This window comes from Hippoglossus stenolepis, chromosome 23, assembly GCF_022539355.2.
Source record: "Hippoglossus stenolepis isolate QCI-W04-F060 chromosome 23, HSTE1.2, whole genome shotgun sequence".
Lineage (NCBI taxonomy): Eukaryota > Metazoa > Chordata > Actinopteri > Pleuronectiformes > Pleuronectidae > Hippoglossus > Hippoglossus stenolepis.
Genome location: NC_061505.1, coordinates 15,707,386 through 15,721,702, shown reverse-complemented (window position 1 = coordinate 15,721,702; position 14,317 = coordinate 15,707,386). Strand labels below are relative to the sequence as shown.

General features: G+C 43.9%; 1 protein-coding gene across 2 annotated transcripts; it reads right to left on the bottom strand.

Moving 5' to 3' along the window:
• Positions 1-593: 593 nt before the first annotated feature.
• On the bottom strand, positions 594-13,978 carry si:dkey-28a3.2. Of its 2 annotated transcripts, none has more exons than XM_035149056.2 (7): positions 13,821-13,978; positions 9,077-12,523; positions 7,404-8,096; positions 4,292-4,341; positions 4,140-4,201; positions 3,697-4,044; positions 594-2,754 (listed from the first exon to the last, which is right to left on the bottom strand). In XM_035149056.2, the coding sequence occupies exons 2-6, from the start codon at positions 12,323-12,325 to the stop codon at positions 3,728-3,730; spliced, it is 4,371 nt and encodes a 1,456-aa protein (XP_035004947.2). In that variant the 5' UTR covers positions 12,326-12,523; positions 13,821-13,978; the 3' UTR covers positions 594-2,754; positions 3,697-3,727. The 2 variants fall into 2 exon arrangements, with proteins under 2 accessions (XP_035004947.2, XP_035004948.2); XM_035149057.2 differs by lacking the exon at positions 13,821-13,978 and adding an exon at positions 13,626-13,777.
• Between the last annotated feature and the right edge of the window lie 339 nt (positions 13,979-14,317).

Below are 14,317 nucleotides of genomic sequence, written 5' to 3'. Positions count from 1 at the left end.
ACTCTCTTATCGTAGACACACCACCTGAAGGGTTTGAACATTCTGTGGATTCCACAGGACTTTACCACCTTCTGCCATATTTTGAACGTGACATTTATTGATTAATTGTTCTAATCTCTTCTAATTGGACTTTCACTCCCCTATCTGCAATTGCTTGTGAAGGAAACTTAAAAATAAATCTGCATTCTGATTCTTTCCATTTGGCCTTGTATTCCCAATTGTGTCAATACAGCATTGATGTTAACTGTGCAGAAAAGAAATAGCCTTTTAAACATGGAAGTGCCATTCCTCCTTTTTACTTTTTCTAATTGTAGGATATTAAATTGGATTTGCGGTTTCATCCCTTGCCAAATAAATTGAGATATCCTTCCACCAAGTTTCTTGCAAGTATCTTGCCCAAGGACAGCTAGGCACGCAGAATGGGGGCGATGGGGATCGAACTGCCGACCCTCTGGTTAGTGGACGCTGTTGTGTGATGAGCGGTGGGACCAAATGCGTTCTGTCCCATTTGACCTCCAATCAGTTTTATGTGGCCACGACGAAGGAACCTTTGACCTGATACGCGTGGAAAAAGATGTCAAAGAACCAACCCAAAGGTAGAAAAGGTTTATTACGTAAAAGGCATTGAAACATTCCCTTTGAACTGGTAAACAAGTCAGAATTACATTCTCAGAAGGTAAATTAGCTTGGTCACTTCCAGCTATTTACAGTGTTGTGGCTGTGCAGGCAGCTTCTCAAAGCAGAACTGACCTCCGCAGCCTTGTGCTCAAACAGATTTTTTTTTTTTCAGCATTTTTTCTCTACATAACAATCATACAAAGAAAACATGGGAATGATTTCCAGAGCTCATCTCCGGTACACAACTCTTCATCCATGTACTACTCATGCAGGAAAGCCTTTTGATCCTCAATACTCACAGATGAGATGCTTCTCTAACATGGAACTACCTATGGTTATGAATAATGCATCATCAATAATATAGAGAAGATTCAATAAATAATAAATTAAGTTGCACAAAGTCAAAGAAAAATTTGGCATCTTATAACCACTTTTTGTTTTTTTTGTGTGTATTTACAGTGCAGAGAACTTTACACATGGTGAGGCTGACGTGAACAGCAGGAGCGTCTTTTTAAAGAGGCGAGAAATGTACTATTTAAAAAGTTGTCTCGATACAAAACAGTCGTCAAGAACATGTGTAAAGTTTCGGGTTTGAACAACATGGTGCTACCACATACAAAAACATGTGGAACAGTTCCTGATGCCCATATAACAATTTTAGTAAATAATAAGGGGTCTCAGACCTGAATCACAAATCTGATAGCAACTATCAGTTCATACAACTACACTACAGTATAAAGTGTTTGATTCTTGTGCTGTGTGTGTGTAGACACATTTTCTGATAGCTGGCTGACACTGGGTTTAAATCTAAATTTACTGAATAATCTACTATAAATATCTATAGTTTGATAATAGCTCTGATATGACTCCGACAACAGCTATTACAACACATCCTTCTAAACCTGACACTGCACCTTTATATTTTTTCTACCATTTCATGTATCTGTTCAATGTCTGATATACACCTTGTCTCTATTTGTGAGCTGTCTCATATCCCACGGTTGTCATTGAATCGTAAGGTAGTTGCTGAACCCTCTGGTGACTCGTCAGTGGTCTGACTTTAAAGCAAGTCCATGTAACATTTGGACAAAAGAAATGAAATCATCTTCTTAAAAATAAAAAGTTGTAAAAGCAGTAAAAACACACCCCGACTTAATTCATCACCCTCAGGGTTTTACTGCTGCAGCCTTCTTTATTCTGACCAGTAGCTCATATGTGACTACGGCTGCTCAGTGTCTGCTGGATAAATAAATGATCGTAAAGTAAGCAAACCTTCGGAGGGGAAACCAAAATCTTACTTTTCACCTGTTAGTATGCCACAGTGGCTTGTATTCTCAAGGATTCTTTTTCTGATCTCAAAGAGCTTCAAGAATGGCCTGAAATCCTGGATCTTCAAATCTAACATTTTGGGCCATCAGCTCATCATGCTCGTGTTAGTGTTGTGTGGAAGGGAAGATGAACTGAGTAGCGCAGTGTGCCTAAAAATTATATACTCAAGGGTCTGGTTTAAGCAATGCATTAAGCACAGTGGGATTACAAAAATATCGGGAACTTTAGAATTTAAAAATACCTATGGAAGAACAGCCCACATCTAAAACAATGTGGGGTTTTTTCCGAGGGTTTGCTCAGACAAATTTATGCACACTGCTAGTTATATCTAATCCATCAGATTGGATTTATAGTTTGTGGCAGACGTTGAAATAACTGGGGATTTAAAATAAGTGGGGCATAATTCAAAGAAATTAAAATCAATGTAAATTTCATCTTTTTCTATTACAGAGTAGGTCCAGGATGCACTTAGTCCATCTTAGCACAGAGACTGTGTTCCCCACAATGTTGGACCTCTCTATTAAATATTTTAAATGTTGTAACAAAATCTCAGTTGTGGCAGCTTCAGTATAAAAGTGTCCATACTGAAGAAACAATATTACAATCCTGGCAGGGAAATGAGGTAAAGCTGCTGTCAGGGCAAGAGCAGCATTCTTTTCAAGGTGACTCTTTATGAAGGTAAACAAATTGATTGGAATAAAACAATAAATAAAGAAGACAACGCAAGTGTGGGGTTTCTCTCCGGGTCCACGATCTTCAGTTGACTCCTGCAGGACATGTTCTCTTCTAATCAGTTCCTGCTTTATTCTGCAAAACAAGTCAAGACAGTTTTGGCAAATGAAAAACACGGCAAAGGGTTTTGCATGGAGCAAACGTTGAGATGATGCTCTTATACAGCTTAACCAGTAGCTAATATTTCATAAAAGTAGTGGGGTAAGTGAATAGGTGGTCAAACTGGGGGCTATGAGATTAAAACTAATTACTTTTTCAAGAACTTTCTCGAACATTTGTGTAAAATAGTTGATAGTGATACTGGATCACTTCAAGCCTCTCAGATTGAGAAGGAACTATTTCTAGTTTGGCAAGTCCAAAAGATAATCTCAGAACAGAACGGTTGCAGACAGAAATTCGGTTATTGTTTCATACATTGCATGTCGGCTATTTCAGAGGTCTGGTAAGCAGTCTACACAATCATCAGACCCAAATTCACAACTTTTCAAAAATAAAAACTCTGTAATCCAGCTGGAGGGCAGCACCTGCGGACAGACACACTGACTGCCACACAGTGCTGATCGCCTGTTTATTCAAGTTTCACAAAGTTTGAACACATCACATGTCCAAATCACACCAAACTTAGCACTTCCCCGGGCAATTTAAAATAGACATGGCAGTGAAGTCGGTTAGATGAACGGATCACGAGATATGCGTTCCACAGACTGACAGACAGACGTCTGGGACTAAGGTAGATTATCCACCCAAAGCTTAAATAAAACCACTGCCTGTGTTCAGCTGGACATTGTACATATCCTTCATGAAAACACCATTTCATTTTATAGGAGGATTGTTGTGTTTTTTTTTTACAAAAGTTATATAGTCTCATGGCAATATACAAACCATGTAATTGTTATTGTGACCAGTGGTTGTTTAGATATTTTACTCAGCGTGAGCAGCATAAATGTTGGAGCTGGGCCCTTTCACTACTTGAACAACCATATGTATACAGTAGCTGAACAGTACATTAATAGCTACCTTGCACTCTCTGCATGTCTTCTCTCTGGGGTCATGATGTACCGCTGTGCTGCTGGAGCTGGCTGGTGAAGAAGCGTTCCCGCCGGGACACCTGCTCGTCCCAGGCCTCCAGGATTCGCCGTCTCTCCCCGGCTTCCAGCGTCAGGGTGTCTGGGTGGGCGTCATCGATGTGGGCCCTCACGCCCTCCAGGCTGTGGGAGTACTGCAGCTCTCCACACACCATGCACACCAGCAGCTGGTTGAGTGGGTCGTAGTCCATGAGGTAACTGTACCTCCACACGCTGTCCGAGATAGAACCTTCCTCGCCACTGTTGTTCTCATAGTCAGTGTACAGCAGCTCTGGGTCGTCTGTGGTGACAGTAAAAAGGAGAGTGAGTTTCGTGCTAGCTTTGCCTTTGTAAAGTGAATTCTTTAGGTTCAATGTGACGGCATAAATACTCCACCTTCTACTGGTGCTGTGTAATGTGGGTACTGAAATGATTCCTGGTCAGTGTCCACTGAAGTGCTGTGACAGGAGGAGAACAGTTCTATTAATCACCATCCTACCTGGAGCCTGTAGCAGATGTACCAAAGGGAAACAAAGCACATCACCCACCTCATTAGATGCTCTGACTCATCAGAGGAGCTCAACCACTGACCAGAATCCTACAGAGAAGAAGATAAACAGAATTAGAATACGTTCACACTTTACCCGAATGATTCCCAATTCTGTTTTTACTTCTTGCTGTGTTGTGTCCTCAATTCATCCTCAATTGTTTATTAAAACTTATCAATGCACACTTCCTGTGTTTAAACAAACAGCCTACATACGTTCAGTCACTCAAGTGAGGCATTGGATAAGCCAATGAGCAAAATAAAACTTCCCTCTATAATAATCACCAAAAGAGACAGAAATAGCAAGAGAAGCAATAGGCTGAGCAAACAGTTGAGCTCAGGGTGGAACATTTCTTCGTATTACATCTCTTTGTAGTTGTTGAAATTGCTGTGTGCTTCTGCTCAGGACTTAAAAATTCATACTAGGGCTGTGTCTATAGATAGTCAAAATAATCCCCCTTCCAAACCACTATTCCTCGACCCCGGCAGAAAATGTCACAAGGTCAAGGAACGATGTGAAGGAGAACCCCTGAGGAGTTAGGAGAGGAGAACCACAGTGCAGAGAAAATCGGACTCCACTTGCACTCTGCGTTTAGATACACACGGACTGTACAGCAGAGAAACAAACTGTGCTGTGCAAATACAGTCTGAGTAAAGTGTCCAGTCCAAAACAGAACGCCTGGTCAGATGTTTTTAGTTCATACAGAGAGAACATTTAACCATCAGTTACTCACAGGAAGAAACAGCTAAATAGGTTTTTATTAAAAAAACAAACAGGATTGAAATGTTAAACTAATAACATGAGGAATATTAGTGGAGAAAACCTTACATAATTGGAGAAAATTATTTTGTGCAATTCAGGGATTGAAATGACTTTGATGATGATGAGATTTATATATTATGTATTTTGTTCTGATTATGATATTTATATATTGTGAACTATAAATTCAGTATGCCTATGACTCCTGACTAGACATCTTGTCACAAGTCAAAAACGTCTGTTCTGCTTTTTTTTATATTTATGTGGGTCTGTCCAGGTGCAACTACGAGATTATGTCGCTTTAAACATTGCTGCCACAAAGGATTGTGGGACGGCATTTTCTCCTTTTCTTTCATAAAGGATGGTCCAGTGTTTCCTTGGCTAAAGGAGATAAGTTAGGAAGCATCGAAGCTCCTTTCCTTATCATTTAGAAAATTGGAACAGCTCTTATTATGGCGGCTGCTGAAAAACTTCCGGGTCATTTCACTCAGTTGGGAAACTTCCGAAGCAAAATGGACGATTCAAATGCATCCTAGGACTCCTCAGCTTGTTGAAATCTGTTTTCTGTGGCTTGGGAGGAACTTTGACACGGCTCTACAGGTGTCACCTGGGTTGTCTTGGCTTGAGTTTTGGGACACACAGCTAAGGGGCCTGTATTGCAAAGAAAGTTCAACATACCCAGCATATCTTTTCGTTATCCGCCTTTCGGCCGTCCTGGATAACCTGTACTGTGAGGCTGTCTTGGTAAACCCTGAGTTTTCTTACCCAGCTACGAGCCCAGACTTGTTCATTATAATCGGCCACTTTAGAACAATGAATAAATTTCTTAATAAGATATGAGAATAACGCTGAGGGTCTGCGGGCAGAGTCAGAAACAGCGACATCCAAAAGGGACAGTGAAACGTAAATGATGATCACATAACTAGAAAGGAACAGAAACAGTGGGTATGATTCTCTAACTTAAAAGTATAAGGCTAAAGATAAACTGTAAATAAGCAGAAGGACTTTATTAAGTTATTATTGAGTATTCCTCTTTTTAGTCTGATGATGAACAAACTATGATGAACATGTGTTACAGATAAACAAAGTTTAAAGTGATGTCAGTGTTTCGGCTGCCAAAGGAGAGAGGAGAGGGACAGATGATGAGCTCAGTCTGACTGACATGTTGATTTATACTCATGGAAATATTGAACAGTTCTTGGATTGTTTCTTAATAAAGTACATCAGAGGCTTTAGTTTTCACTTTTCTTATTCTGAACAGAATAATGCTTGATGCTTTTAAACAGCAAAAGCATCAACACTGTCAGGTTTTATGTCTGCTATCAAAGGATCTTTGGTGAATTAAAATTAACCTATAATAGTTCTGATGTATTTATATATTGTGATAATTTCTCCCTTTGTTTGTTAGAAGCTCTGTTTTAAAACCATCCCACTCATCTGGTGACATGTATTACTTCTTAGGTTACTGTTAACTCTCTTGTCCCTGTCGGGATCCTGTAGATCGGTGGCTCTGGTTTTCCAATGATCTGATTGGTCAGTTATTTGGCTGTTGACAGGTTTTGATATGGTATCCCAAACTTAACAAGCATGTTAGTGGTTTAGCATGTGTTACCATGGGGATTTACCCCAGTAAGCAGTGAACCAGCTTCGTAGGACTGAAAACTCAGAGTTAAAACTGAAGTTACCTCGATAACCACAGATCCTGCTTTGTAGTTGAGGACTCAGGTGGGGGCCTAGCGAAAAAGCACTATCTAGTGGCATTATGGGAGTTGTAGGATCTACTTTCTTTGGAACTTCACCAACTAGTGACTTGAAGTCACAACATGTCTGCCTCCACTGATTTTAATTTGTCAAATTTTATTCGACTCTCTTTGTTAAAGGCTGAATAAAGATGTATAATGATTACACTGTATGACCTCAGAGATAGTTAGAGGATATATTTGCATTGCACCATAAGATGTACCAAAAAACTATATATAGATTTTTTTCCCATTAAACTAAGTAATCAGTACACAAAGTAACCAGTCTGTGACCACTTCCACTCTGTGTGGGGACACTATCTAATGCTCACCGGTTTAAATGACCATTATAAAGTACAGATCAAATAAAGCTACAGTCTGGTTTCTGTTAAGTTGTGCTTTTATATCTATTCTGCTCTGTTTGCACTGTCTCCCTATCTCTCATTTATTTTCTTACTGTCACTTTTCAATTCAGCTTTAAGGTTTATATTCTGGAACCTAAAATAGACATTTAACCCACAAACCGACTGCATCATACCTAATTATGAGTGATCTGTGATGTACAGAGGTGTGAGCCAGAGAACAAGTCTTTTGTATATCTGTGTAGCTCCTACCTGTGTTGGTGGGTCCTGTGCAGGTAGGATGGGCCTCCAGTGGGCAGCTCTCTTCGGGGTGGCTCCCTTGTCCTGAATGGCCTTCCTGGCTCGCTGCTCCTTCTTCTTTATCCTCCAGTACTCTCGCTTCCTCCTCAGAAAGTCCTCCTGAGACTCCCCAGGGATGGGTTTTGGTGGCACCATGGTGCTTACAGGTACCAGTTTAGAGGGAGAATGCATTGAATGTGGGGGGCTATGAAGTGGAGAAGGGATTTTTATTGCACTGAGGGTGGGATCAGACATTTCAACGTGGGGTTCAATGGGTTGCAGGTTGATGCTGGACAGTGGGTTGTCTGGAGGCGTCAGAGTAGGAAGGCAGGGTGCTGAGTCTACATCCGTACTTGGAGACATTGACATTTGAAAACGTGGCGTGGCTTGCTGCGGATTCTCAGAAGCGTCGAGACAGTCTGACATGATCTGTGAAGGTCCAACGTCTTTGTTGTTCTGCTCACTTCCGGGTGAACAGGAGACACTGAGGACAGGCAATTTCACCTGGAGCGCGTGCGGTGACCGTTCAGCACGACATGTTGTAGGGCTAAGAGCAGGGATGCTGGACACTGCCGTCAGAGAGGCAATCGATGACCTGGATCGGAGAGCTGGTTTTACATGAAGATTTCCACGCTTAACATTGTTGAAGACACCAAAACCTTGAGCCTGAAAAACAACAATAAAACATTAACAAAAACATTTTAAATACCAAGAAATCTGTTAAAATTTAACTGTTAAAGTGTCAAATTCCAGAGAAAGGTTTGTGGGGTCCTTCAGGCTTTATTTGGAGAGCACACTGGTCATGCCTGTAAGCCCTGAACTCTATTCTCTCATCAGCTGATATCTGTGGCACCGTCGAAATACAGAGCAAGGGTCTGTCTTTTGAGATCATTATTCAGTGATGGACAGAGGACGATAAAACTACATTACGTTTTGAAGAATATAGTAATCCTTGGTACACAGATTGCATGGAACCGCTATGGGGACATGAGAAAAGTATTTTTCCCATAAGATTCTGGTGAGTATCAGATACCTTTAGTGTAAAGCAAATACACCAGAAACTAAACTTAATGTTTTTTCTCATAAAAAATTGATGTCTCTCCTCCAGCTTGCTTCTGTTCCACCCATTTCAACTGCTTTCCTGAAGTCCTGATGTTTCCAGAGCATTATCTCACCTCAATGTGTAGCGAACACTGTACTGGATACTAAACTTTGAAACAACTGTTATTTTAATAAAAGGTAGGTTAGCATGTTGTTAGCATTGAGCATTAATATATCCCATGACTCTCAGCCTGTGGTCCATTGCTATAGCTTCTTGAGAGCTAATCATTTTTGCTGTGTGATGTTGTGTTTCACATGCGCAATAGTGTTCAAGTGGTCTAAGGCCTACAGGGTGACTAACAAAAAAACAGATATGTTTACGAAAGGATGGTCAAATAAGTCAAACAATGTCGAAGTAACTTCAATAGATAACATGTTTTAAAACATGCAGCACAGATGATGAACTCCTTCAGCGTACAAAGTTGTTTATGTTACATCAGAGGCCGGTAGAAATCAAACAGTTAGATTATTTGCTACTTGTTGCAGTAACATTTGCTACACTGCAACACAATCTGTCAGCGTCTAAATAAAATGTGTCTCTTCACCTGGGTTAGCCGACTGCTCAGTCCTCCCTGCCTCTCCTTCTGCATGGCCTTTAACCTGGCCCTCTGCTGCCGCTTCATCAGCTTCCAGTACTCCCTCTTCCGCTGCAGGCTGGTCAAGCCGACCTGCTCAGTCCACACACTGTGATATCTTCGCGCTGCTGGCGACATGCTGTTTTCGAACTGTTCTCGTGCGTCACACTGTTGTTCACCGTGTTCTTGCTGTGGGTGTAGCTCTGGGTGTTGATGTAGCTCTGGCGGCTCTGGGGAGCGGCAGTCTTGATGGTCCACCTTTTTGGGGAGAAGCCTCTGGGTTCTGTGAGGTGAGGATGGACCATCGGAGTCTTCCATGGAGGGGTTTAATGTGAATGTGGGAGAGGTTTGGGAGGCGTGCTCACAGGTGGGAAGCATAGGTGCATCACTGGAGGTAGGAAGAGGTGAAGGTGTCTCACTAATTTGTGGCGAGTTTTTTAAATGAGGGCTTGGTGAACGTGAGTGTGCCAGGGCCTCAGTGTCTGGCTGCCAGCTCTTTATCTGCAACGTCAGGTTAGCAGCCAGAGGAGCCACCTCATCCTCTTCAAAAAAGAGCTGAGGTAAATTGGGCTTCATCTCTTGCTCTGAGGCCTCTTCTGTTGCCTCCATTTTCATGTCAGTCTGCTGACTTTTACAGTCCCTCACTGTGCTAAGGGATTCTTCCAGGAGCTTCTTCATAGAGGCCACGGCTCGCAGAGTGGTAGCCTGGCTGTCAGCGGCCTGAGCTGGATCAGACTCTGGCTGGGGTGCTGGAGGTGCTGATGGCAGTGGTGGGGAGGTTGGGCGTTTGATATCTGGACAGATGGCTTGTTCCGGTTGAGAATTTAGGTCAACTGCTGGCACAGGCTCAGTCTCTTGTTTTATCTCATTTGCATTTGGTGTAACGGGCACACTGTTATCTGGGGGAGGTTGTGGGTTTCCTGTTAGGTTAGAGAGACGTTTGCTCAGTGGTGCAGAGTTCAATGCTACTTGCTTCTGGGCCCTTCTCCTCTGTAAGGCTGCGTTAGCCCTCATTTGTAAGACACCCTGCTTCAGTCGCGCCGCACGGGCTGCTCGCTGCTCACGTTTCTTTATCCTCCAGTACTCCCTCTTCTTTGCCATTCTCTCTTCCTGTGTTAGCCCTGGATCCAGAGATAGAGCCAGTGATGCTGCACTACTTGAAACGGCCATTTTCATGACGCAGCTGGACCCTACCTTCGATCCTCCAGAAATGGCCTTTTGGGGATGAGTGAGTGTGAGCTGCCCTACAGCTTGGGCTGATGACGAGTGAGAATTAGGTACAGTTGTGTTTTCAAGCTGAGTCCTTGGTCTGGCCGACAGTAGTTTTGGAAGTTTGTTGACTGACTTTCCAGAAAGAGGAAAAGAGACTTTCACCTGAGCTGGGCAGAAGGGCTGGTTAATTCTAACAGGGGTTACACCTCTTCGTCTCGTACAAGGCTGATGTTGAGGCTGGGTAACGTGCGTATTACTGGAACTTTGAACATGAAGTTCTTCTTCACTTTGATGAGCTGCTGTGTCGTGACATGTTGAAACCTGGGGGATTTTAATGGTCACTGTCCCGTCCTCTTTGATGAACCCTCCAATGGTCTCCGACGCGTGGGTCAGAGTGCTTCCCGCTGATTGTGTGAGCGCTCTGGCTTTCCTCATCTCCTCTAGGATGTTCTGGTAGCGTTTCACTCTTCGCATCAGAGAGTCCCTCTCCTTCAACCGGTCCCTCACCTCCATTGACAACTTAGCTCGCTGTTCCCGCTTTTTAATCCGCCAGTACTCTCGCCGTTTTGCTATTATCTGCTCAGGTGTGTCGTTGGGGTCGATCCTGGGGATATTTCTGGAACCAAAGACTGAAGCAAGCAGCGGGGACTTACATCTCATGTTTCTTTGAATCATAAAACTCCTCTGGGCTTCAATGAACCTCTGTCTGGGTGTTTTACATCGCACGATCCCTCGGGTGACATTGGAAAGATGTACATAACTTGGAAACCTTCTTAGCGTTTCCCCTGATTTTCTCACAGAAATTGCTGTTGGTGCTGTCCTGGTCTCATGTGGATTCTGCACTTTGATCTGCAGGTTAACTGTGGTCAAACTCGCTGCCCCAATTTTCAGTTTATCATTTCTCTTTTTGGCCGGCCTGAACGTAGCTTTGGCCTGAGTAGGACCCGCTCTTTTCGAAAACGACTGAGATGGAAGATTCTGACGTGCTGTGGGACCCATGAGTCCTGTTTTTTGTGCCATTTGCCTCTGTGCCGTCATCCCTGTGGCCTGCGTCCTATCTCTGGCTTTAGCTATCTGAGCGGCCAGCTTTGCTCTCTGTTCTCGCTTTTTGATCCGCCAATGCTCCCTGCGTCTGGCTGCTCTCTCCTCCTCGGACTCTATGGAAGGTTGCGAGTTGCCAACACCTTTAGCTCTCTGTGTGGTGACCAAGGCACTCTTTGTTCCACTCTGAGGTGTTGTGTTCTCTTCTTTACCCTCGGTTTTTATGGAGATGGGGCCACATGGAGAGGACACAAGAATCCGACCCATGGTCACATTGGTAGGGGAGAGTTTGGGCTGACTGCGTGGAGCAACATGTTGTCTGTGTTGCATTTTTAGGACTGATGTGCCCTGCATAGACACACGTGGCTGAGGTGTTGTTTGGGCAGAGCTGCCATTGGTAATTCTGGTCACTCTGACTGGAGGCACTGAGGAACTGGAGTCCAGCTGGGTTCCACTAGGTGTGGGTGAGGTAATGGCTCTGTTCACAGCCCCCCTCGCTGCTCGGCATTTCACCGCGGCTGTGTTGCCCCTAGCCGCTTTGGCTGAGATGGAACATGATGCTGGGAACTGAGGCAAGACCTTGTCGAGTTTCATTGTGTGGAACCACTTCGGCTTTTGGCTTTCAGGGGTTTCAAATGAACCTTCTCCCACTGCATTTGCACTATGGGATGCTGGGGAGACATTGGGTGTTTTATATGACTCATCATTACTCTGCACAGGAGAAGAGGGAGCAGCTAAGCTGCCAGATAAAGTGGAATTCACCACTGCAGTGGAATTTAGGTGTAGGAGCTTTTTCCCTCGACTGTCTTGTGCTGGCTTCCCTCTCCGCTCTGACAGTCGAGCCCTCTGCTCTCGTTTCTTGGTTCTCCAGTATTCTCTCTTTTGGGCCAGGGTGGCATCATCGTAATCTGAGGCAGGCTGGTGACGGTGGGACGCGGAACCGCCTTTATCTTTTGCAGTTGGCATGCTGTTGCCAGCTGGGACAGCTCATCAGTTGTCATCCAACAGTACTGGTTGGCTCTTCCCTTGTCACACTGATTCAGTCCAGACACCTTCACTGCCATTTACTCACACGTTGTCCTCCCATATGATGCTGCTGTAGGTGGTTGTCCTCCACTGAGCAGCTGCCAAATGTTTCAGACATCACATCAGTCTGCAGGTGTCCTGAGGAACAGAAAAAAGCTCTTTGTTACATCTCATTTTATAATAAAAGTGTTAGGCAAGCATTTATCAAGCAAGTTGTTACAAAGTAATTTAATATAAGTCAGCCATTTACTGGGAAATTACTATATTTGCTATGGTTTAAATGGAGCAATCCTTCAGTTGCCACTTCATTAGGGACACCTGTACAAGCCACTCAAATACAACAGCTCAGCCATAAATTCCTGTTTTGTCCTGACACCCCCAAAGAGATATTACTTCAACTATACCCACACCGTCTCTTTTTGGGGTATACCTGTACAATATAATACAATAGCCCTGACAAGTCCCTAATTAAAAGGTTTAATGTTAAGTTTTGTGAATAGTATCCAGGAGGAGTAAACTATCAATACGTAATATTTGATGTGACCAATATATCCATTGCGATCATCCATTCTAAGCACACCAGGTGCTAGAATGAGATCAAACATCTTCTCACATGGGATCACTTCTCATCATAAGGCTACAGATTACTGAGATTCCATGTTCGAAATGCAGGACATCACCTACGAAAACATCCAATGTGACTCGTATGTCAGATCAGTGACAAATTCACACTCAAGATCTGAGACATTCCACATGCTCTCTTTTTTGAAACTTTTCTTCGTGCTGACCAAACATCACTTTGGGTGTCACAACATAGCGAGTGTCCCCATTTTCCACACACGGATCAAATGCAAATGAAGACAATGCGCGAGCACCGAGACGCCCATTGCACTGTCACAACACAGTGCACGGTGCGCGAGGTCCACGTGAGACAGACAGCGTCCCCCGACGTGTTAACGGCTATAAATGTGGCATCCAAACACATCGACACGAAACATTTGCGTTCCCCTTGCACCTGTGACCCCCGACACGTCGCGTATGGAAAATGTGGAGGCTACAGGAAGCAGGAAGGAAGCGGAGTGACACTGTCCCTTTAAACCTGTCCCTCTCTTTCACTAATTCTAGCTGTCGAGGGCCATTTTTACCCCTAACTCCGGCTCTGTTTGAGCACTAGCGCGGCCAATCGACCCGGCGGAGGCACAATCGATGTTAGAGACAGACATTCGCTCGAAGAAATTACCACGTTTGCGCGCAAATGGCGCATACGGCGCAGTGTCCTCCGAAAGCGGCACAATGGACAGGCTCTTCCTCCCCCTGTCCACACGGACTGCCTGAGTCGACTGCCTGTCGAGAAGACACGAGAGAAAGCCGCGCGCTACCGCGGGAGAGCAGGCCGCTCGGAGGCGTGTGGAAGAAAAACATGCATATCAGTTACCTTTCGGTTACACATAACTTTCCCGGGACAGTTTTTGGACACAGATATTTTTAGTGCCAGGACACTGCAGCTACTTTCCGCCTGCCTGCCGAGCTCTGGGGCTGCCTTGACAACGCTCCGAAAGTACCAGGATGTGGGACCTGGATGCTCGCTCTGTGTGTGTGCGTGTGCGTGCGTGTGTGTGTGTGTGTGTGAACCGTATAGTAGCGTACAACGCCCCCCCCCTCCTCCTCCTCCTCTGATCAGACCCACAGACATTAAAATGATTTCACCACAGCCCTATATATATATATATGTGTCTCATTATTCAGGCCAAAGCTCGACTGTTATTTTATTTTGGTGAAGCCGGATTTTAGGAGAAGAGATTCAAAACCCGAGCAAAATAAATCTCAGTGTATGTTCTGTTATATCTCACATGGTCCTGCCTGGAACAGCTGGACAAAGGTCCATTGATTTTATTGGCTTTTTCTGCAGATGACCTCAATTGATGTGTGTGT